Below are 25,484 nucleotides of genomic sequence, written 5' to 3'. Positions count from 1 at the left end.
TATGTTCCTTTATATTTTATTTATCAGAATACAGCAAACACCAGAGAAAGGCTTTTTAATCATTTTTTAATGTAAAGCTTAACACTTAAAATTATGCTTGCTCCCCCCACCACCCCAATTCAACATGCAGATATTTATTTTCACGTATGCTGATTCTAGAGCTTATAATCTCTTGATGGTTTTATAAGAGAGTATCCTTGTCCTGTAACTTAAATTTCACAAAGTGTATACAATTGTGGTATAATACCATCATTCATATAGTTCCCCAAGGTGAATATATTCACACAATATTAACATTAAAATTTATTTTTTTTAAACATTATTTTAATAAGCCAAACACAAAAAACCCAGGTTCTAATTTTAATTGTGTTTATGAAGACTGCTCCTGAGCTCAAAGCATGCAGATATGACCACCTAGATGCTGGATATTGAAACTCCTTCAGTAGGTCCAATGATGCAATGGTTCACTCATCCCAAGCATCTCCATATTTGTTTACTTTGACTAGGAAAAAAGCACAAATAATTGATGATTCCAAATAGTAATACATGAAAGGCACTATTTTAAGTTTGCTGTTATGATGAAAAGTTATGTTTCTCATTTGAATAAATGCACACAAGAGTTGAATTAAAAAGGGGCTGGCCAGATTTTATGATACATGAACAGTAATTCACTGTATCAAGAACTTTACATAAATATGTGATCCCCCTAACAACCTTATAAACTCAACCCCCATTTTAAGGGGGAGAAAACAGATTAGTAACTTGCCCAAGGTACAAGCCTAATAAAACAAGTGGGACTGAAATGTCAACACATCTGTTTAGGTCCAAAGCTTGGGTGCCTTTACAACTTGACAATATTCCGAAGTGTGTTACAAACTATAGCACATACAAAAAATTACCAGGAAATTAAAACAGTGATACAAAAATTGAATTTTGTTTGTCACAAAAAATACAGCCATAGAAATGGTCAGGTCATCAGGTTATGGTTAATTCACTTTTCTCTCCTATGAACTATGATACTAGTGGCAAGGAAAAAAGTTTCCAATATTCCTGCACTTTATATAAAACTGTATTTTGAAACATGCTCTTCTGTCTTCTCTACTCTTTCACCTTTTAGCCTCTCTTTTACATAGCCTTCATCTGTGAATTACAAGTAGTCAGAACAATGTAAAGAAGAAGTTATCAAAGTATGACCTGAGGAACTCTTTCCTCAAGACTCTTTCAGAGATTCTGTGAAGTGAAAACTATTTCACTATTATACTAAGACATTATATACCCTTTTCCCTCATATTTTGCCATTTCCCCTTCCTTTCATTCCCTCATTAGTACAAGGCAGACTTTTCTAGAAGCTGCATGTGTGGTGATATCATTACCCTGACAGCACACTAAAACATGCTTATGTTTTTAAAATGTATCAGTCTTTTAATTTCTAATTAGGTAAATGTCATCCACAGAAACTAAAACTGAAAGATTTAAGTGATACTTTGTGACCCAGTGAATCTACACAGTACTATCAAATTTTCTGTCTGGATTCTAGACTAGAACATTCTAGAAAAATCACTGGAACTATTTCGTATTTCCTTTTCTTAATCTTTATTACTATAGAAAGCCCAATGAAACACTCCATTTCTGATTTATCAGTATATGGTACTATGCACTGTCCAGACATATAAAATATTATAAAACTGAGAAAAATACTACTGCCTGCCCTCATAGAGCTTACAATCTAAATCCTCAAAATTAATCAGAACAAAGTTACCAGTAAGTCTTTACATATTACAGAGTAATGGTTATTGAATGCATAATGTTTACACTAATTTTTTTAAATGACAAACATTAACAAGTAATGTCAATTACCAGTTTTTAAAGTTAGATTTTTTTACATCAATGACAGATATTACCCATCATTATCACAAAAACAAAATTCTAAATAAAGCAACCACTAACAATTAGAAATAAATTTGGTTCTAAAAAAAACCAATCATTAATAAAAACTAAGAATTTTTACGCATTTTTATATTCTTTGTGACATGACTTTCAAGAAGATACCAAGGGCCTATTCTTTGTATTTTTATAGTAGTAAGCAGAAAAGCTTGAAACAATGACAGATTCTCTAAACTTCCTTAAGAGAGACATAAAATTCTATATTAAAATAGTGACAAACCCCTATTCAAAAAACTCTCTTCCATTAGAAGTAAACTTCTGTGTCAGAAAATTTACTTGGGGTAATGTACAACTGTTCCCAAATGACTTAAAAGAAATTGATTATTAAATTTATAATGAATTACAGAGCAAAAGTACTATTTAGAAAAAGTCAAACTCCTCTTTTGGAAATGTCCTAAAGCTGCTCTGTAAGGTATATAACTCTATTTCAATTTCATAAACATAAGAAAATCAGTTTTATTACTCAATCGTGACTCTGTGGTTCTGCCAAAAGTGATATTACAACCTATTATCAACCTTAGGTCACTAGATGTAATAGATGCATCATTTAAAAATGGTTTCCAAGATGACTTCTTATAAGGGAAAACAGTCAAATTGGAGGTATTATTTTTACGTTGTATTACAAAAGTAGTCTTACTATCTTAAGTCATACTATTTAGACTTCATTGTTTTCTAACACAAAATGGCCTTTGGAACACCTTAAAAGATCTGAAAACTGTGAAATAGCTATTCTTTATAAGAAAATAATTGTTTTAGTTAATTGCTTATGGAATTAAATCACATGTCATCATGATTAATGTTTTTAACTAATGCTGTGGTATCCAATCCTAAAGAGTAAAGTGATTAGACTAAACTATCATACCTTCTTTTTTGGGCACTCTTTCCTGCATAGGCCTGACTGAGGGGTCAGTCTTATGTGCTAAAGTTACTTCATATGACTCTCTGTTCTTATTCCTTAATTCCTCATATGTAATACTTTTTCTTTTAGGACTTTCTTCAAGGTTGGAATCAGGTCCTAAAACAACAAACAGTTAATACATGGTGATAAAAGGATTTGAATTAATCCAAAGCAACTAAATTTTATAAATTCTCCTTTCCTATAATAAAAATAGAATAAAGTGAAATAAAGGATCAAATTATTAACATCATTCCATTCCAAAAGTACTAAATTTTCCCCAAGGTAATTATAAAACTAAAATCAACTTCTCTCACATTTTCAAACTTTTATTTCTAAAATTTAAAATTAACATAAAGAAATTAGAAACCAACCATGCCAGAAGAACAGATAGTATAATATACATGAGTATAATTTAGACTCATTAACATGTATTTTAAACTGCAAAATCATTCATGTTTATATAAAGAGAAATATATTTTACTAGTGACAACTGAATAAAACTGACCCAGTATGACTTTTATTTGATAATATTTCCATAATTAAATGTTTCTATAACCACAGACTATACACAAACAACTTCAGCTATTTAGAAAAAATTTAACATCTTTATATTTAAACAAAAGTACTTGAAAATAGCTATTGAAAAGTATAAAACATAGCCTTGGAGCATAGTATGCATTATTTTCACTTAGGTCTAATGAATGCAATACTGAGGCAACTATAATTTCAACCCAGCAACCAGTATTTATTCTTTATCTCTTCCAAAGAGTCACAGTATGAATACATATTATCAAAGAGTCAAAAACTGATGAAACATATGGAAGTGGTTACTCTAATACTGGTTGACAGGGCCAAATATTGAACATACTTTATAAAATGTATAACCAGCAAAAAAGACCATATGAACATTTCTGAAGAAATTAATTAATGCTAACACAGCATTCAATGAACAACTGCTTACAATGTGACACACTACTCCAAAAGTACTATTTTTCAAATAGGTTTTTAATAAGACATACAAATTGAGCACATTATTTTAATTATAATTGTTATTATATTTTTTAGGTCCTTTTCTATCTCCCAGTTCACTGATTCTTTTTTTTAAATTATGATTATTTTTAAAAACAATTTTTGTTAAGTGGTACTATTTTGAAACCCAATGGTAAGGTCCCACAGAATAATCAGAATTTTTTAAGCAATGGAACTGTACAATAAGTGCTTTAAACAATAATCGTTTATTTTAATACACAGTATACTGCACTGACACAAAGAGCATTTAAATGTCTCCTTATTAGTTTTAATATATCATTGTTGAAAAGTAAACTGTAACTTAAAAGAAAAAAAATAACCTTATATTGGGCTTAAAAAGCACTTTGTATTTCACTAGTAATGAGTAATTATTGAACTCATTTCTCTTCACCAAATAATATTTTTAAAATTCTGAAGTGATAGTGTGTACTAGATTAGTAATCAGGAACCCTAGGTTCTCATTCCTACTCTGCTGACAATTAGTGAATGTCCTTGGGCAAATCACTAAACTTCTTTGAATCTTGGGTTTTATCAATTGTGAAATATGGAAGTTTAATTAAATAATCTATCTCTAAAGTTCCTTCCAGGTCTAATAATTTTTCATCATTCTGAAATTTTGTGACAAATAATAAAAACACAAATCAGACGGAATGTTAGGGAGAATTTTTTACACTTATAAAAAGTCAAATGAAAACATCCCATATTGTGCAGGAAGCATAATATCAATTGCTACTTTGGGCAGGTTATACAGAGCTGGAAGGAATAAGACAATGAAAAAGAGCATTGATTTAAATCTCACCAGTAAACTACAAGTATCATAACAACTGTGAAGGAATACTTTCTACTATGAATTCTCTACTTTAAATAATTTTAAAGTCTTGGTAGAGAAAGCAGAACTAAGTAAGTAGTTCTGCTTAAACAAAAGGGGAGGGTGTCTAAGTAAGGGGAACAGCAGCTGGGGCAAAGCAAAGGAGGCTACTCTGCTGGTCCATGTGGAGAGCAGTTAGAGCTGCAATCTGGACTTGGAGAAGTTGGTGAGAAAGCAGAGCCATGGATGGATGGATGGACAGATAACTGCTTTGGAGGACATAAAATATATTAAAATATGGGCCTTGCTGTGGTCTGTGGGCAAATACCAAAGGCCTTGATGTTTGTTTGCTTTTATTTGAAAAAGAAACTATATAACATGGAATGGAATTTGCTAATGCAAATGCAAGGAAGGATGCAAGTCATTATAAGGCTAGAAAACAAGTAGAATGGATCTGAACTTGAAAATGGAAAAAATGAAGAGATGTGATGAGGAACAAGGACAGCTGCCTTTGGAGAGAAAATAGTGACTTGAACAATTATCTCTAATCTGCCTATCTCCTTTCCTTTCTGACTAGAGTTGACCCTTGAACAACATGAGTTTGAATTGTGTGGGTCCACTTACAGGCAGATTTGTGTAAGTGGGCCTGCGAAGTTCAAACCTATGTTATTCAATGATCACCTGTAATTGGACGTCTTTATTTTCAGCCATTTAGAGGAGGGGGAAAGCACTGATGATTAACAGACTCTCAATAACTTTCATCCACTAAAGAATCTAAATTATCTTAACTTCCACTCTCTCCTGTCTCTTCTGCAAACACTCACCCCCTTACTCTTTTGCTCTAAAGCAGTGCTATCTAATCTAATTTTCTATAATAATGAGAATGTTATATTAGCTGCAGTCCAACATAGTAGCCACTAGTGCATGTGGCTACTGAACAACTGAAATGCTGTCAAAGCAACTAAGGAATTGATTTTCAATTTGACTTAAACAGCCATATGTAGTGGCTGCTTTATATCCTGACCTACCTAGAACCCCTCTGTATCTTCTGGAACTTCACTTGACCTATAATCAACTCTTCCCTTTCCACTTTATCCCCTCACTCCCCTTAACCTACATATATAGATATGAATCTCTTCCATCGTAAACAAAGGACACAAAAATCCAAATGTTCCTTTAACCTTGTTTGTTCTCCATACTTACTGGCTTATTATAGTTGGTTCAAAGCAAGCATTTTTAAAGAATACCCTATAGAGGTCTACAATCCCTTATCTAAAAACCCTTGCAATCAGAAATGTTTCAAAATTCAGACTTTCTCATATTTTAGAAAGATATTAAAGTACATAGCCCTTGTATTATTTAATATTCATCCATTCAAAAGTGCAGAGCAGCAATGAGTAAAAACAATATTTCTACAACAAAATTTTTAAAAAATCATATTAAGATAAAGATGATAAACTTATGCCCTGGCTGGTTTGGCTCAGCGGTTAGTGTGTTGGCCTGCGGTCCATAGAGACCCAGGTTTGGTTCCCACTAAGGGCATGTACTTCGGTTGTGGTTTGTCCCCGGCCCTGGTTGGGTCGTGCAGGTGGCAGCCACTTGATGTGTCCCTTTCACGTCAATGTTTCTCTCTCTCTCTCTCTCTCTCTCCCCGTCCTGCTCTATCTGAATAAAAATAGAAAAATGTCCTTGGGTGAGGATAAAAAAAAAAAAAGATGATAAACTTATGTCAGTTTAGGTTAGGGTTTGAAATGAGTTCAGGTCAGACTTTATCGCCTGTTTATTTAAAAAACTTCGGTTTTTGCCCAGCTGGTATGGCTCAGTGGAATGAGCACTGTCCCATGGACCAAGAGGTCGCTGGTTCAATTCCTGATCAGGGCACATTCCCAGGTTTCACGCTCAATCCCCAGTGGGGGGTGTGCAGGAAGCAGCTAATCCATGTTTCTCTCTCACATTGATGTTTCTATCTCTCTCTCTCCCTAAAAAAATCAATAAAACATATTGAAAAAAAAATTTTTTTAAACTTCTGATTTCAAAGCATTTTGGATTTTAGGATTTTTAAATAAGGAATTGCAGACCTGTACTTTCTGTTTCGAATTCCTCACTTTTCACTGCAAACTAGACTGAAGGAAGAAAGGAAGGAAACTAATGTTTGATGAGAGCCTATTACTTGCCAGTCCTCTGATGATTTCATCTCACTCCAAAAGTTCTTTAAAAGAGGTATTATCTCCATTCGATAGATCAAGAAATTAAAGGGATCACAAATTCCAGTTACTTGCCAGAAGTTACACAGCTAGTAAATGTCAATCGTGATTCAATCCAGGCCTTAATCCAAAATTGATGTTGCACTTACATTATGCGATCTTCAAAGCTAGATTTACACAAACTTCACAAAGCATTTTCACATGGATTTTCTCACGTGACAACAGTTCTGTAAGGCAGGTAATTATTATTTTTCTCACATTACAAACAAAAAGTTGAAAGCCTTTAAGACCAGCCTAATAAACATAACCTTTTTAAAGCCTGAAGAACAACTTATCACTTCTTTGACATTCCTCTAAACTTAGTATTTTCAATTAATGGGACATACTAATAACCTATCCTTATATTTCTGTATGTTCTAACAGACTGGACCTCAAAAAATATTGAATGAAGAAACAAGTGAACAAACATGGTGAAACACACAGGTGATATCCAGCAGAAAAGGTCATCAAATAAAGTTTATACATACGTTGAACCATTAAATGCTGAAATTCATTTCAAGAGAAGTTTCTACCTTGAGCAATATGATCAGAAATACCACTGGGAGTAGATTCATTCATAGAAGAACTAAATGGAATTGGCTCATAATGAGGAAGCCTCTCTTTTTCCATGCTTTCTGCTTCTGGGGGTGTCACAAAAGATGAATGACCACTCACATTTGAGTCATATTTTGGCTTCTGAGAATAGTACCTGTAAAAGAAATTAATATTATATAAAAAACATAAATTATTGCCCATACCTTAAAGACTGTGCTATGGTATAAAAATCAATTATCATTTTTCTAAAGAAATCATATTATTTTAACAGTTATTTAAAATAGTAAAATTAGTCCAGCCGGTGTGGCTCAGTGGTTGAGTATCGACCCATGCACCAAAAGGTTGCCAGTTCGATTCCCGGTCAGGACACATGCCCAGGTTATGGGCCAAATCCCCAGTAGGGGGCATACAGGAGACAGCCAACGGATGTTCTCTCTCATAGATGTTTCTATCTCTCCTGCTCCCTTCCTCTCTCTCTAAAATGAATAAATAAATAAATAATTTTGTTTGTCATTCAATATACAGGAGAAAAAATGTTTATTCAATTTTCCAATTACTATGCTTCAAAGATCATTTTAATATGTTCAAAGCTTTTAGAAAGAAAAAACACTTCAGATCAGACAATGCGTCCATTTCCTGCATTAACGGGAAGTTACTTCCACAGGTAGTAGTCCACATAAACTCTATGGTGATAAAGCCAAGTAAATTTAGCTCTCATAAAGTTTACATTGCTTGCTATTTTTGATAAGACAATATATGTACCAAATCTACCTAATTACCTTATTACTTATCTACTTATCCAGAGAAATTCATTTATCTATACTTATACAATTTCCCTACTATTTTTAAACAACAGAAAGATTACAAAGTTGAAATTTGTTGAGCTAGAATTGATATAATTTGGAAATTCAAAAGAAAAGTTCAAAATATAGGTAACCAAAGGTGTGTTTGCCCAATTAAAATCCTTTATTCTTGTATATGTACTCTAAACAGGATGCAACTCAATATATAAAACAAAGGTAGACAAATCTCAATACCACCTTTATTATTATTATTTTTTTATCCTCACCGGAGAACATTTTTCCATTTTTTGTTCAGGTAGAGTGGGAGGGAGAGAGAGGAACAGAGAGAGAGAGAGAAACATCGATGCGAAAGGAACACATCGAGTGGCTGCCACCCGCACAACCGGCCAGGGCCGGGGACAAACTGCAACCGAGGTACGCGCCCTTAGCGGGAACCGAACCCGGGTCTCTCAGGACCACAGGCCAACACTCTAACCGCTGAGCCAAACCGGCCAGGGCTCAATACCACCTTTAAAAAACAAATTAGCACCCTGGCCGATTTGGCTCAGCAGTTAAAGCATCGGCCTGCAGTCCAGAGAGACCCGGGTTCAGTTCCTGCTAAGGACGCATATCTCGGTTGCAGTTTGTCCCTGGCCCTGGTTGGTTGTGCGGGTGGCAGCCACTCGATGTGTCCCTTTCACGGCAATGTTTCTCTCTCCCTCTCTTCCTCTCTCTCCTTCCCACTCTATCGAACAAAAAATGGAAAAATGTCCTCGGGTGAGGGTAAATAAATAAATAAAACAAATTAGCTTTAGCTTACAACTAAGTGGCAAGTTTCTAATGGTCCTTCAGTTAGTCTGTTTCATTGCCTGAATTATGGCAATATCCTGTTATAATTTTTAACTAAAATTAAAAACTTTAATAAAGATAAGAATCTGGCCTACCCAGGTGAAGATCGTCGTGCCTGTCCTGATCGTAAAGCTTCTCCAAGAGGGGAATTCTCAAGATTCTTGAACTTCTCTTGGCAAGTTTTCACATAAGAAAGTTTTCCGGCAAAGTATCCCATGATACAAGCAACTTATTTGTAAAAAACAGAGAGTGTAACTGAATGCGCTTTCTAAGAAAAGATTTTAGAATCTTTTCTAAAAGTACATTTTTTAAAAATGTGATTCTAAGTATGTCTGGTGTAAAAAGACTGACTGAGCTTTCCTGAATAATGGTAAAAGTATCACAATAAATCAGATTCAGAGTTCACAGAAAGACTCTGTGGATATAATTCACTTTCACAAAATAAAACTGCTATAAGATAAGTATATTCTTCTTTACTCCTTTATTACTATAAATAAGAAATACGTGGTAAAGGTATAATAAAATAAGGAATCAAAACATCAGAGCTCTAGTCTAGTCATAGAAGTTTCTTTTCCTATAAGATGAGAATCATACCATTTGCCAAGCCAATTTATTCAGATTGTTTTTAAAATTAGGTGCAAAGGCCTGGCCAGTGTTGCTCAGTGGTTGAGCATCTTGACCCATGCACCAAGGGTTTGCTGGTTAGATTCTCTGTCAAGGCATATGCCCAGGTTGTGGGCACAATCCCCAGTGGGGGGCACAAACGAGGCGGCCAATTGATGTTTTCTCTCATTTATGTTTCTATGTCTCTCTCCCTCTCCCTAAAAATCAGTAAAGAAAAATCAATAAAATAAAATTTGGTGCAACAATCTCTTAAAATAAGGAATTAGTAAATGCTACCTAAATATGGCTCTTGTTGCATTTTCTAATACAAAAGAGAGGCTAACCTGAAAAGATTCATGAAAAGCTTCAGATAATTTTTAAACACAATTTTGCTTCTTTTATATTAACCATATTACAAAATATAAATTATGCTTACTTACATTTTTAATTAGACTTAATTTAAATTAGACTTAATTTAAAATTAATAGTTCTATTGTATTATAAAAAAAAAAAAATGCCTCTTTGAGTCCAGCCAGTGTGGCTCAGTGGACTGAGCGTTGTCGCATGGACTGAGAGGTCCAGGTTCAATTCCTGGTCAGGGAACATGCCCGGGTTACGGGCTCGATCCCCAGTAGGGGGTGTGCAAGAGGCAGCTGATCAATGTTTCTCTCTAACATTGATGTTTCTATCTCGCTTTCCCTTTCTCGCTAAAAAAAATCATTAAAAACAAGATTTTAAAAAATACCTCTTTGAAGTAACTCTTGATTTTCAATGCTAATAATAAGTCCTAGAGTCCATTTAAGGAAAAGTTTAAACTGATCTGTCAAAGCAAATAACCAAATAATTTTTACAAATAAGACAAAACATTTGACTAAAACATTATTTTACTTAAGTAAAAAAGCTAAGGAAACTTGTGTTCACACTTACATATGAGTTTAGGGATGGAACCATATTTGGGATGACTTGAAAGAATTCCTAAAGATAAAAAGAGTAAATATTTGAGTAACATTAATTGTTAGAGAAAGACACATGTGCTAATAAAGATGTTATATCTTTGCCTAAGATAAAAGAGGCTTATGCCAAGTTTATGCTAAGAGTATATTACAAAATAACAGAAATTGTATTAAAAATTCAAAGGAACTATTTCTGCTAGTCATTACATGACCTTTTCTAATGTAAGATAAAATAAAGTTCAGCAACACAATATAAAGATGTATTTATCAGCAGAAATAAAGAAAAATATAAAGGAAAAACCAGTATAGACTATCTTTAAAATTTTTTCTTTTGGTAACCAACCAGGGCAAAATAAACTTTTTTTCTTCCATTTTTCTTCAGATAGAGCAGGAGGGAAAACGGGAGGAAGAGAGAAACATCGATGTAAGAGAGACACATCGAGTGGCTGCAACTCACACGACCCCAACCGGGGCAGGGACAAACTGCAACCAAGGTACATGCCCTTGGCCAGAACCAAACCCTGAACTTTCAGGTCCACGGGCTGACGCTCTAACCGCTGAGCCAAACCAGCCAGGGCAACAAACATTCTTTAAAAGTTATAATTATAGCCCTGGCCAGTCTGACTGAACGGTTAGAGCATCAGCCCGCAGACCAATGAGTCTCAGGTTCAATTCCAGTAAAAGGCACATACCTCGGTTGCAGTTCGTCCCCAGCCCTGGTCAGGGTCATGCGGGAGGCAACCAGTTGATGTGTCCCTCTCACATCGATATCTCTCTCTCTCCCTCCCTCCTTCCCACTCTATCTGAAGAGAAGTAGAAAAATATCCTTGGGCGAGGATTGAAAAAATAAAGGATATAATTATATGCCCTGGCAGTTTGGCTCAGTGATTAGAGCTTTGACCGGAGGACCAGAGTCTCAAGTTCAATTCTGGTCAAGGGCACATACCTCAGCTTCGGTTCAGTCCCCAGCCCTTATCGATGTGTCTGTCTCACATCAATGTTTCTCTCTCCCTCCCTCCTTCCCTTCTACTCTATCTGAAGATAAGTAGAAAAATATTCTCAGGCGAGGATTTAAAAATAAAAAGATATCATTATAGCACCAAAAAACATCAAAGACCCAGGAGTAATCTAATGAAAAATATGAAAGATCTCTGCATTGACAACTACAATACTGAGAAAAGTTAAATAAATGGGGAAATAAAACATGTTCATGAACAAAGACCAAATATTGTAAAGATGTCCAGTCTCCATAAATTCACCTATAAAATCAATGCAATCCCAATTAAAATCAAAGAAAGTTTTCCCCTAAATTAAAAAGCTTATTCCAAAGATCATGTGGGGAAAAAAAGGGACCAAAAATAAACAAGGCAATATTGAAGAACAATATTGGAAAACTGCCAACAGATCACAAGATCTATGATTATAGTAATTAATAGTCTGTTATAAGTGCAAGGAAAACCTGACCCAAACCAGAAGAGTTCAGAAACAGACCTAACACATGCAGTCAACATGGTTTATGACAAAGGAAACACTGCATTGCAATGAACAAAGAAAAAAGTCCTTTCAAAATATAGTTCTGGGTCAACTACATATCCATATGGGGGGAAAATGTACCTTGATTCTACCTCATATAACAATCAAAAACCACCCCAGATGACTTGAAAAATTCAGTATGACGATAAAATAAATCTTATAGAAGAAAGCATAATAGATTCTTCATGTCCTTGTAATAGACAAAGATCTTAAAGAGACCACAGAAAGCACTCATCATAAAGTAGAGATCTAATATATTGGATTGCATTACATTAAAAACTAGCTAACCAGCCGTGGCCAGTTTGGCTCAGCAGTTTAAGAGCATCAGCCTGAAGACCAAAGTGTCAAAGGTTCAATTCATGGTCAAGGGCATGTACCTAGGTTGTAGGTTCAATCCCCGACCCTGGTGGGGGCACGTGCAGGAGGCAACCATTCGATGTGCTTCTCTTACATCAATGTCTTTCTGTCTGTCTCTTCCTCTTCTTCTCTCCCACTCTCTCCAAAATTCAATGGAAAAAATATCCTCAGGTGAGGAATAACAAAACAAAACAAAACAGTGTATCGTACATATCACTAAAAAAAGTTTTGGTAAATGTTAGAATATATCCATAATCTATGACACAGACGGCAATGAATTAAAGAAGTATAAAGTGAAGTGTTTATTCTTGAGGTCTGGCTTCAAATGAGAGAGAGCTGGAAGCAGTTGGGAAGGAATACAAGGGAAGGTTTTCATATTCGCATGTTAGAACAAATCTAAGCATGTTTAAATGTTTTGCCAGAAAAGAAACAAGTAGAGAGGAACAGCTAAGACCATGCTGAGTATGAAACACCATGGATGAAAGGATATACAAAATGTTAGGCATTTTAATTAAGTGTGAGATATCTTGGTGAATTCTGAACTCCTTTTCTAAAATCTTGATTTTTCAGGGGGAGGGGGCTTTTTTATTAGAATACCCCACCCAAAAAACAAGACCCCAATACAATTTCAACAATAAAATACTTTAATTCTCAAAGTTAGTAACATGAGTGATATATCATCCAATGTTATTTTTTGTATTTTTATTCAATAGTATCAAAACCCAAATAATAACAAAGCAACTGACAAAGTTAGAAAGATGACATGTGACATGCTCAATAGAAAATGTTATTCTACATATTAGGTTAAATTATTTTCAACATGAACATTTGAATTTATCTTTTCTAACAAATGTAACACTAACTTCCACTGTAAGGCTCCAGGCTCAGTCATGAACAATTACAGAGAAGGATGTTGGAACAATGATGTTGTTTATGGTATGACTTTTGCAAATGAAATCATATAGGCATAAACTGTTATTGATGAAAAGTCAAATAATCACCAAATAGGGACTAAAAATTTAGGAGAATTGGGCTACAAGAATAATTTTCTTCCTTAGTAACAGGCCCTATTATTTTCAGTAGGCTTCACCTTAACTGTTATTCTGATAACAGTTCTATCAGAATATATCTCCAACCAGAAAAAGAGAATTTCTCTGATTTCACTTCTGTCTGGTTCAGTATAATTAAGTGTAGGAGCAAGGCATTCTGAAGGTAGGCAAAAATAATAATAATAAACAACAACAAAAGTGAACAACAAAAAAAACAGCAGTGAAATGTTATTAAAGATAAAAGGTCTGTCTAAATGAGTATGTTCAATCTGACTCTCCCAATTGTAGTGGCTTCTGACTTTTCAAGCCCACTAAAGTCTCCTACTCTTCCTAAGCCTAAAAGCTCCAGTTTACCTTCTCTGCAACCTTATCAAAATGGCCATTTCTCCAAGTTCTACCTTAGCTTTCAATAGCATTTGCACTCCTCCCTGCATGATTTTGTCACTCAAGGCATGTCATTCTCCTGACTGTCCCTCTCAATAGTCATGCTTATTTTGACAATCAGGTCCCTCCTTCCTTTGATTTTCTTCCTTCTCTTCTAATCTAAATCCTGCCCATCTTCAAAATCCTCTTTTTTTTTTTTTACCCTCATCCAGGACATTTCTGCATTTATCTTGAGACAGAGTGGGAGAGAAAGAGAAACATCAACGTGAGAGAGACACATCGAGTGGTTGTCACCCACACGACCCCAACCAGGGCCAGGGACAAACTGCAACCAAGGTATGTGCCCCCAGAAGAAACCGAACCCAGGCCTCTCTGGTCCACAGGCTGACACTCTAATCACTGAGCCAAACCAGCCAGGGCCAAAATCCCCTTCTTTCAAGAAACTTTCCTTGATTATAGAAGCTATGCAGAAATCTGTCTTCTTTGAAGACATACAACTTTTGAAGTCCCTACCACACAACTTAGTAACTTACTAAATATTTATATTATTCTCTATTTTGCTTCAATATTGTGTTCATAGTTTCTTCAAAGGAACTACTAGTAGCTCTTAAATTTCTTTTGCATAATCCCCGAGGCTTAGCTATTATTAAATAAGTGGATATAGACAAAATGGGCAATACAATGATATTTTCTCTGTTCATAACTCCTTGTGCCATAGTTTTTCTTTAAAGTAATGTTATGAAATGGCTTTTGTTTCCCACGATAAAAAGAATCCTAGCCTATCAAACAACTTAGTACTAAAGCACATATAAGTGCATATACATATTGACTTGTTTCCATGTTTAAAATTCCTGTCATGGTAGCACATGGTAATAAGGTTCTTTGGGCCCTGACCAGTTTGCCTCAGCAGTTAGAGCACTGGCCCTTGACAGAAGGGTCATGGGTTCAATTCCCAGTCAAGGGCACATCCTTTGCTGCAGTTCGAATCTCAGCCCTGGTTGGGGGCCCTACAAGAGGCAACCAATCAATGTGTCTCTCTCACATGGCTGTTTCTCTCTCTCTCCCCCTCCCACTCTATCTGAAAATCAATGGAAAAATATCCTCAAGTGAGAATTAAAAAAAAAAAAAAAATTAAGGTTCTTTGGGAGTACTTTAAATAAACAAAATTTTAACCCCTCAAATTCCTCCCTTTTCCCTCCAAAACTACTTTTCTCGACCAGTTGTGTCAATACTACTGTATAAGTACTTCATACTGCTAATGTGAAAAGGGTAATTTTTCCTATCATAGTCACATTTTAGGAGCCAGCTAATTAAAAGAACAGGTTTTTAGGATATGTAGAGGCCATCCTAAGATCATTATCCTTTCCTAGGATATCTTCTTATTCCAAGGAGAGAGTTCACAAAATAAATGTAATGTGTATTTAAGATTAGAGACTGATGCATTTAATACTTATTTTAAACTCAATTCTGGATATGAATACAGTACTATTTAAGCCAATAGGATTTGGGACAAAAAGTGTCTTCATGCCTCCATTATTATTATAAGACAAAGCTGGTTTAGGGAGCCACTCAAGTTTATATCAGTGCATAAGAATCGCCAGGAGTGGCCAGCCAGTGTGGCTCAGTGGATTGAGAGTCCCACAAGTTCGATTCCTGGTTGGGGCACATGCCTGGGTTTCAGGCTCCATCCCCAGTAGGAGGCAGCATATCGATGTCTCTCTCTCACATAGATGTTTCTATCTCTCTCTAAAAAAAATAATAAAACATATTTTTTTTTAAAAAAAGAATCACCGACGGCCAATGTGGCTCAGTGGCTGAGCGTTGACCCATGCACCTAGAAGTTGCCAGTTCGATTCCCGGTCAGGGCACATGCCCAGGATGTGGGCCGAATCCCCAGTGGGGGACATGCAGGAGGCAGCCAGTTGATGTTCTCTCTCATCAATGTTTCTATCTCTCTCTCTCCCTCTCACTTCCTCTCTCTAAAATCAATAAAGAAAAAAAAAAAAAAAAGAATCACCAGGAGTTTGATAAAACAAAAGACAAATTCCTGAGCTCTAAATCAAGAGATTCCAGATTCAGTGGGTCTGGGCTGGGGCCCATGAATTTGCATTTCAAACAAGCTCCTAGGTGATAGTGAAGTAGAGGCTTAGGGAGACCAGGTTTGTCTTTGTGCCACCCTGCAACCCATCCACAGGCTTTTAGTTATTTTTCTCCCTCTTAAAGATTGTTAATGTTGCTAAACAATGCAAGAGGATTTCAAATTCTCAAATCAAGATATTTGAGTCAGTGGGTCCATGAAGTCATAACTCTTCTGCCGTAGAGTTTGTAGACATTGTAGAAAATGTCTAATGTAATATAGTATCATGTTTATCTAAAAATCAAGAAAATACCATATAAAAACATGATATCCAAAATATTAAGTAAATTCAAATTTCAAATATTTACCTTTACTAATTAATCCTTGAGTAATCAACATACTTGTTGCAGCCAAAGGCACAGCTACAGGAAGAAAAAGAACTTGTCAACATCAACAAAAGGAAAAGATTTTTGTCTCAGTTCATTAGGATAGATAAATGTTTACCAGTTAAACCATCCAGCAAAGTTGCACAATTAAGATCTTTAAAAAAGAATTTTTTCCATGTTTAAAAGCTGTACTGTATATAGTTAGCAGAAATACAAAAGCATTTTTAATATGAGAAAATATTACAAAATATTAAACAATATAATTCACAAACACCTGCTTGCAAAAGTTCTTGGCTGATGTCTGGGAACTTGACTGGCAAACAGTTCCCTACACAGATATAAAACTTTACCTGAATGATAAATGGCTCACTGTGTCTAAACTGGTTGTACAAATTGTTTGTTTATGCTGAGCACCTGGCTTTCCTTCCATGAGTATGGAATTTTGGTAACTGGTAAGCCAAGGGTGCCTCTGTAACCAGCCCCCAATAAAAACGCCAGGTGCTGAGTGCCTAATGAGATTCCTTTCTAGATAACAACTTCAGGCATCACACAGCTGGAGAAATTTAGCATGTTCTTTGTGAGACTCCACTGGGAGAGAATTCTTGGAAGCTTTTGTTGGTCTCCTCTGGACTTCACCCCATGCTCCTTTTCCCTTTGCTTATTTTGTTTTGTATCCTTTCCACTGTAAATTGTTTTAAATTTAAATAGCTACATGGGGCTGCCACATTGGATAGCACAGGGGTTGGGAATCATTCTGTAAAGAGCCAGATGGTAAATATTTCAGATTTTGTGAGTCACATTGTCTCTCTGTTCCAACTATTTAACTGCCATTTTAAAGCAGAAGCACTGAGACAATACATAAACAAATGCAAACAGCTGTGTTTCGATAAAACTATTTATGGATGCAAAAATATTAATTTAGACATTTTAGCACAGTGAAACACTTACCATTCAGGTAAAGGTTTATATCAGTGTAGGAAACTGTTTGCCAATAATTTTCCCATGTAATAAAATGTTCTTCTTTTGAGTGATTTCAACCATTTAAAAATGTAAAAAACATTCTTAGCTCATAGCCTTACAAAAATAGGTTTGGCCCTTAGGCTGTAGTTTGCTCAACCCTGGTTTAGATTATATATGGGCAACTTAAGAACCAAAGTAACTAAGACATTTGAACTATCATATTTCATGATTAAAATCTGTAACTTGGAATAGGGTATTAGCTTTTCCATCAGACAATTTGCAGAAACCCCAAGGTTTGAATGCACAGTCTACTACTTACTCATAGACTTATATCTTGCTGAAAAATAGTTTCTTTAATGTTGGCTGGTTAGAGTGCCTTCGTGTATTATTTAAGGTTTTTCAAAGGAAAAGTCCCCTTTAATTACAGCATCAGTACAATTTGCAATCATTTTTCTCCTTCAGCTTGGTTCAAGGAATGCAACATTAAGCACTGAAGAATCATATAAGGATGGAAAGTGAAGAGTTGGTTGGCTATCTCTACAATGGACACTGCTTTCCCTATTTTACTTTCTTCTTAGGCCACAATGGTAACAGTCTGGTTACGGAGATCCTATTACTGCTTCTGCCATTCATCACTATGTCTTGGCATAAATCTCTTCTTTTCATGCTATGAAGGGTAATAAATTAGCAATAAAGTCTCTTTCCAACTCATGTATTCTATCACAGAAAAAGAATGGTAAAATTGAAAGGGAGCCCTGGCCGGTTTGGTTCAGCAGTTAGAGTGTCAGCCCGTGGACCAATGAGTCACGAGTTCAATTCTGGTCAAGGGCACGTACCTCAGTTTGGGTTCATTCCTGGCCCTGGTTGGGTCGGGTGACATGAAGGCCACCAATCAGTGTGACTCTATCACATCGATGTTTCTCTCTGTCTCTCTCTCACGCACTCCCTCCCTCTCACTCTAACGATAAATAGAAAAATATCCCCGGGTGAGGAATAAAAAAAATTGAAAGGTACTTCGGAACCTAGTATAAAGTCCTCATCCTAATCAGAGTAAACTGATACCCAGAAAGGACAAGTAATTTGTTCAAATCAACATAGTTTGTGGTAGAGCTTAGATCAAATCCCAAGTCCCCTGACTTCCAGGATGGTGGCCATTTTCTCTACACCACATGACTCCTATTTCAGAATCAATTAAATGACATTTCTTTAGGCAAATCAGTAACACTGCTGACCAAATGTTATTTTGCATTATGACCATGGTACCAACTATATCCAATACAAGAACCCCTAAAATCCCTTTAACTCTTCTCTCCTTACAATAGAAAAATGCTAGTCTAAATTCATAATTGTTTTCAATCGAAACTGTTATTTCATTAATCACAATAGCACGAACAGCCATTTAATATAGACAGCTTAACATTTATATAATAAATTTAGTTGAATTAATCCCCATAACAATTCCATGAGATGGATTATTATCACCATTTTACAAATAAGGAAACTGAGGCAAACAGCCACCAAGAACTTGCCTGAAATCTCATAGCTAATATGTGATGGAGCTGGGATTTGAATCCAGACAGGCCCAGGGCATATGCTGTTATCACTCATTATATTATCTCATTTGAAAACCAGGAGTACAAATATATGAAATATCACTCACAAAGTCTATAAATGATGCATGAAACAATTATGGACTCATACACCTTTTCAGTAATTCCAGAGGCTGGGAACTACTGTTAACACACAATACATATCAAACTAACCCCCTTTTATAGAGATTCTTTAATAACCTGTATATTTGAGCATAGATTAAACTGTTTTTTTTGTCAGTTCATAGGGCCACAATTTTAAGCAACTGGAAATAAATGCCTTCATTGTTAAGCTTTAAGATCAGAGTGGAAATAAAATTACCTCAAAGAAAGAATGACTGCTAGGATCAACAAGCCTAAATTTAAACCAGGATGAACATGGTATTTAACAGACTTTTTAAAAATCTGTAAAAATTACCTTAGTAAGTACCTTTTCTACACATTCCTACTTGCATCACAACCTTTTTAGATTCAACAGGCACAAGGTGATATGTTCCAAAGAAACATGGATTCCATAATTTGTTTACACAAATATATGTAAACATCACATACTACATAGAATATCCTTAAGTGAAGATATTAATGGAAAGTACAAAATTTCTTAATGCATGACTATTAGTCTGTCTCCTGGTAATTGTATGTTGAATTGTCTGTAGTTACAGCCAAGGTTCTATGTACTTTCAATGTTTGATGTTTTAACACTATGCAACACTAGATTACCTCTGTTTTAAGAGTAATCACTACTTATTGCCCTGGCCAGTTTGGCTCAGCGGTTAGAGCGTCGGCCTGCAGACAAGAGTCGCAGGTTCGATTCCAGCCAAGGGCACGTACCTTGGTTGCAGTTCGTTCCGTTCAGGAGGCAACCAATCAATGTGTCTCTCTCACATTGATGTTTCTTTGTCTCTCTCTCTTTCTTGCTCTCCCTCCCTCCCATTGTATTAGAAGATAAACGGAAAAATATCCTCAGGTGAAGATTAAAAGAAAAAAAAGTAATCACTATTTATTAATACACTACTTTTTTGGCTGCTGTAATTTCTCAGTAATTCAGATATGGTATACAAGCTGCTTCTTAGCCTGTCCTTATTACATGTTTTCTGTCTAACTTGTGATTAATTAACCTGTTTTAATAGACAGAATTACTTAGGCTTCTATTATTCATACACCACATGGCCTACTTTGAAGAGTCAAGCATACATGGGCATCCTACCTATTGATCACTGCCCTTCAATGCAATTTTACCATAGTGCTGTTTTAATTATCTGAAATGTTAAACATGCAGAGCACCATACATTTATCAGCCAGAAAGAAATCTAGACTCCACAGTATCTGTGTGACCATTAGTCTAACATTATAATGATCCCAAACCCTATCTCCCTGGTTTGTCTTTTTCTTAATCCTATGTTATCAACAGACTTGAAAATAGATCACTTTATCTACTCTATGCAATCCTTGAAGATTAAAAAAAAAAAAAAATGTGTTGCCAGAGTATAAGTGAGTTCTCTGCAAAATTATTCTCATATTATGAGCCATGTAAATTTTTTTAAGACCTTGATCCTTGATGACTACACATTTAAAACAATTATTCTCACCGAGAGATATACATCATCACCTAATTCTCTCACAGGTTCTTTCTAGCTCGAAACCGCTATAAGTCTCTGAATATTAGACTGAGGATAAAATTCAAAAGATTTGATAAGAGCTCCTATTATCTTAACTGCTCTTTCTTGGTCTTTGTTCATTCTTTCACCACCACCTGGTTCCCTTATCCATATGTGCTACTCCAATTTTGTCATTTATTCCATTATTCCTAAATATTAACCACGTGATAGATACTATTACCAGTCATATGGTTTTATTTCTACACTTAATTTCATAATGAATTCACCAACACACCTACACCACAAACCCTAATTTCTTACATACCCCTTTGTTTCTATCTCTAGCTGTGTACAGATCTTCCACCATCAGATGATGTGTCATGAACTCAAAATGTCCAAACTAGATTCCTTCTTCAAACAATAACTCCTTCAAATTACACCTTTTTAAATCAGTACTGTTATCATTAGACAGTCTCCTAAGCTCAGTTTCTTAAAGTTAGTATTTCCTTCATTCCCTCTTAGTCAATCTATTTTAAAATCCTATTATGTGTCCTTTAAAAAAATCTTTCATTGCCAGTCCATCTTTTCTAGTCCAAATAACACCACAATCAACTACATTCCCTTAATAACCATATGTCTGAGTTACTGCCAAAAGCTCATGACAGATTTCAGTAAGTACATCTCATCCTTCACTCATCCTGCACACTGTTAACAAATTTTCCTTTAAAAAAATTTACCTATCATCCCTTTGGCCCAAGAACCTACAATCTACAAAGAATCAAACCTTTAACTCCTTGTTATTAAGTTTATTTTTCTACCCCAACAAAAGACCTCTGCTCCAATCAATGCAACCTTAAGGCTCTTAAGCAAAGTCAAGTTACTGTAGAATCTGCCTTTGCTCACTTTTTCTTTCATCTAAATGCTCCTCCACCACTCTTCATTTACTTAAAGGCCTACTAGTTAAGTTTCCATTGTTTAGTAAAGCTTTTTTAAACTAAATTAATTCCAATTAATTTATCTCTTTTAAAAATTCCTATTGCTGTTTTACAATAGGAACCTTTCTCAAAGTGTTTCGTGAATTGGCTTTGTCTTTAACTACACCTTAAAACTACTTTAGGGCAAAGAATGTCTCATAAAACTTATCTCCCAAACATGGCACCTTACACACTATAAACAGAAATACCAATTTGACTGATGAAAAGGTACATTCTCTTTAATTCCTTAGGTCACTCCACCATTCTCAAGATTCCATCCTGCTTTTTTGTTAGAATTACCTTATCTGAAAGGACTGCTATGATCAGTGAAGCAACACCAGGGTTCTATTCAAAAGTGATATGATGTTTTATGTTTCTTTCAACATTCTCTGTAGTTAAAAATAAAATTTTCATGTATTAGGTCTCTAGTCAGAAATCAAAAGCTGGTAATATTTCAAAATGGTAAAGTGAGAACTAATCAGTGGTTGTTATATAATGGCTAAAAGTATGAGAGTTAAAATCATGTGTTTCTGTTTCAGACAGACCTGGCTTCGAATCCATACATCAAGACTTACCAGCTATGTAACACTAAATGACCCATTTTACATAGCTAAACCTCAGTTTCTGCATCTGTAAAGTGAGGGTAATAGTTATCAACCTCACTAGGTATTTTTTTATGTAATTCATATACACTCAGTAAATACTATTACTATTACCAACAAAAATACTTCATAGTCTTGAAAAAAGTTCTAGAAATCTTTAAAATGCGTACAATTCTGTTTCCTTAATCAACCTCTTTTAGTAACAATCATACCACACCAAAAGTGTGCCAGTTTTTTCTAAATGAAGTCATTAAAATTTCAGGCACCAAAGGTCAAATTTTGTTGGTTATAAAACTTAACTTACATCTGAACCAGAAGCTTTCATCATTGCATTCTGCGAAGACTCTTCTTTCTTCCTCTGTTGGAACGTAATCTGCCCCTATGTCTTTTTACCAAGGAAAATCAGCAAACATTAAAACACCTATAGAAAAACTAAGTCTAAAAAAATAACCTTAGTCTAAACCAGTGATTTTCAACTTTTTTCATCTCATGGTACACCTATACTAATTACCAAAATTCTGTGGCACACCAAAAAAATATATTTTTTGCCAATCTGACAGAGAAAATAGGTGTAATTTTGATTCATTCACACCAGACGGCTACTGTTGTGTTGGCTGTTGTCATTTTTTTAATCAAAGGGAAAAGAGGTTAGTACCTCTGACTAAATAATCAGGTATTACATATTTTAAAAATTCTTGCAGCACACTGGTTGAAAATTGCTGGTCTAAACAGAACAAAATACTCATTTTTAAAAATGGCTTGTTGTAAACTTTTAACAAACTTTGACTTCAAATATAAGTTAATGATACTATCTGGGCGACATAATGTGCTATGTCCAATACAAAAGGAAAATGGAACCTCTTCTTCAAATCATTAAGAATTCCAAGTTGGCAAGAGTCGATCATTAAACCAAGTGTGTGTCCCTGTGTGACTGCACACGTCACACACCCATGAAGTTCGCCTAGTTGCTATACTGTTAGTCAAGGCAGTAAAAATGTGTCTCTATATATCTAAATGCTTCTAATCATAAATACTTAATTGATAGTTACGGGGAATTGGTCTTGTAACTTCAGCATTCGGCTCTCGAAAATCAGCCCTGCCATTCATCTTTCCTGCATCAAAAAGATTTATATTAAGTATTAGAAACAATTATGATAGGTCAAAGTAAGTCAGGATATAGTCTAGTAATGTTACTAGTCTTCACTGTAATCAATCAACAAATATTTACTAAACACTACCACATTCGAAGCACCTGACATAATAAAAAGTTACCTAAAAAAAAATTTACCGGTCTATTAACCAGATTGGAAATGATTACTCATCTTAGGACCCTTCACTGAAAAGAATATATGCTTTATAAGTACAGTATTTATCAACTGATTATATCGTTAAGATATAGAAGGATATCAATAAAATCACAGACATATTTTTCCTCCCAAACCTGGTTTATTTCACATTATCCTAGGTTTGGATCCTTTCAGAAATATATGCCAAATGATTAGGATAATTCCCCAAAATTGAAGAGAAAAAATTTCAAGTCATTTCTGTGTTTACATTTTTAAAAAATAAAATGATCATCAGGAAAAATACTACCCCACAAAGTACTTCAAAAGAATGGATTAACAACGACGTCATCTCCTTCTCCCTGTGGTGTAAAGCTAACACGAAATTCCGTATCCTCCAAGCTTTCCTCCCTCCCCAGGGACTTAGAAAAACACGACATACAAAAATGCATAGCATTTCAAGAACATACACTTTTATTTTTTTGACCCATGCCTGGGGACTTAAATAGACCAACAGATTAGATCATTTGTATTTTACAAAATGTTCACGTAGGATAGCAACGGGGGCCCTTCCATAATTCACGTCCTCAGCAGGCCATCACTGAGGGTCTACGACATAACCAATCCCTTCGCTAAGAAAAGGGAACAGAAAACGGAAGATGGATTCATGGATGGAGCTTGCTGAATGAACTACTCATGTCCTAAAACCACTGTAAAAGAAGAAATGAAACCCTCTTATTTTTCAAACAGCATCCTACCGAGAAACCCTAGAAAGAGACTGCCAAGGCCTACAAGGCCTCTTCGGACATTACTTCAATCCCTCACATCGCAAAGGAAAAAAACTAACAACTCACGTCGTCCCGCGACCGTTGGTTCCCGCACTCCACCCCCACCCACTGTATCTGCATCGCCACCTGCAACAGCCCCACACACACCCCCGTCACCCTGTATCTGTCCCATTCACACACACCCCCACCCCCAAACACTCCCTCTCCTTCCCTGGTCACCAGCACTCAGGAGCCCGAGACCCCGAGCGCGACCGGCCCACCCTCACAGGGAGGAAAATGGCGGAGGGTGCAGAGCAGCGGCTGACTGCGCTGGGGGGCGGAGGGGAGCCGGGCTCACCGCGTCGTCTCTCGTCTCACCCACCTCAGATGACAGCCACGGGCGATGGTGCGGCGAGCCCGGGCAGTCAGAGGCAGAAGGCCCGGAGGGGACAGGAAGGAGGCAAGGCGCGCGGAAAAAAGAAGGCGCGCGGGACAGCAACGGAGTTGAGAATGGGAAGACAGCGACTAGGCAGCCAAAAAGTCACCCAGATATGGGCTCAAAATGACCGTAACCCGGAAGCACTGGAAACGTAGGAACGGAAATGACGTCAGCACTCCCTACGGCTTCTAAGGCAAGCAGCCTCGGAAAGAGCGCCTGCGCCTGCGCCTGCGCCTGCGCCTGTCTGCACCTCTCTCCGCTCAGCCCTCCCCCTGGTTCCCCAGGCTGCGGCGCTCACGAGCTGTACTGCGACTGCGCTCGCTCCTCGGCGGATGGGAGCCCCGCCCCGCCCCCTTCCCGAATCGGAGGTTCTGCGTTGTCTTCAGGCTGTTGTGACGCAACGTACCGATCTTCTAGTGACCGGCTGGCAGGAAAGTTCTGGAACCCCCGTTTATCCGTTTGTTGAGAGTTACCGACTTTTCATAGATGTCTCTGCTCTTAGACTTCACATAATTTATTTCATCCTTTGAGCCTCTAGGCTAAGTGGTAGGAAGTAGTGATAATCAAGCGTGCGCACTTGGCTGTCAGGCTGTGTGGAGTCTAGTTTCTGACTAGTTCTAGAACCTGGAGGGTGGTACATTAGCTGTAGGAGCCTCAGGTTTTTCTCATCTGAAAAGTGGAAATGACGTCTATTTCATAGGGTTGTTAGGATCAAAGCAACACACCTGAAAAGCGGCTTATGCGCTCAGTGTTCTCTATTAATGGAATGCAGGGCTTACGACTTTTGTTCATCAAACATGCTACCACATCCAGCGACCATTT

General features: G+C 36.2%; 1 protein-coding gene across 8 annotated transcripts; it reads right to left on the bottom strand.

Moving 5' to 3' along the window:
* OCIAD1 (OCIA domain containing 1) lies at window positions 1-24,788 on the bottom strand. 8 transcript variants are annotated; one of them, XM_036255084.1, is made up of 9 exons: window positions 24,582-24,788; window positions 23,223-23,285; window positions 22,478-22,558; window positions 16,433-16,486; window positions 10,639-10,686; window positions 9,204-9,336; window positions 7,456-7,631; window positions 2,807-2,959; window positions 1-502 (listed from the first exon to the last, which is right to left on the bottom strand). In XM_036255084.1, the coding sequence occupies exons 2-9, from the start codon at window positions 23,278-23,280 to the stop codon at window positions 465-467; spliced, it is 741 nt and encodes a 246-aa protein (XP_036110977.1). In that variant the 5' UTR covers window positions 23,281-23,285; window positions 24,582-24,788; the 3' UTR covers window positions 1-464. The 8 variants fall into 8 exon arrangements, with proteins under 8 accessions (XP_036110977.1, XP_036110976.1, XP_036110978.1 ...); XM_036255083.1 differs by having other exon boundaries at window positions 24,606-24,788; XM_036255085.1 differs by lacking the exon at window positions 24,582-24,788 and adding an exon at window positions 24,311-24,329.
* Between the last annotated feature and the right edge of the window lie 696 nt (window positions 24,789-25,484).

This window comes from Molossus molossus, unplaced genomic scaffold (assembly GCF_014108415.1).
Source record: "Molossus molossus isolate mMolMol1 unplaced genomic scaffold, mMolMol1.p scaffold_m16_p_1, whole genome shotgun sequence".
NCBI classification, from domain to species: Eukaryota; Metazoa; Chordata; class Mammalia; order Chiroptera; family Molossidae; genus Molossus; species Molossus molossus.
Note: the sequence above shows the minus strand (reverse complement) of the source record. Positions and strands in the feature narration are given on the sequence as shown.

Coding starts and splice junctions, on each gene's coding strand:
- OCIAD1 (XM_036255084.1), bottom strand. CDS start 23,280: ATGAATGGCAGGGCTGATTTTCGAGAGCCGAATGCTGAAGTTACAAGA. Junction 2,960..7,455: donor TTCTGATCATATTGCTCAAG/GTAGAAACTTCT, acceptor TTGTTGTTTTAG/GACCTGATTCCAACCTTGAA. Junction 503..2,806: donor AAGAGTGCCCAAAAAAGAAG/GTATGATAGTTT, acceptor CTTTTTTCCTAG/TCAAAGTAAACAAATATGGA.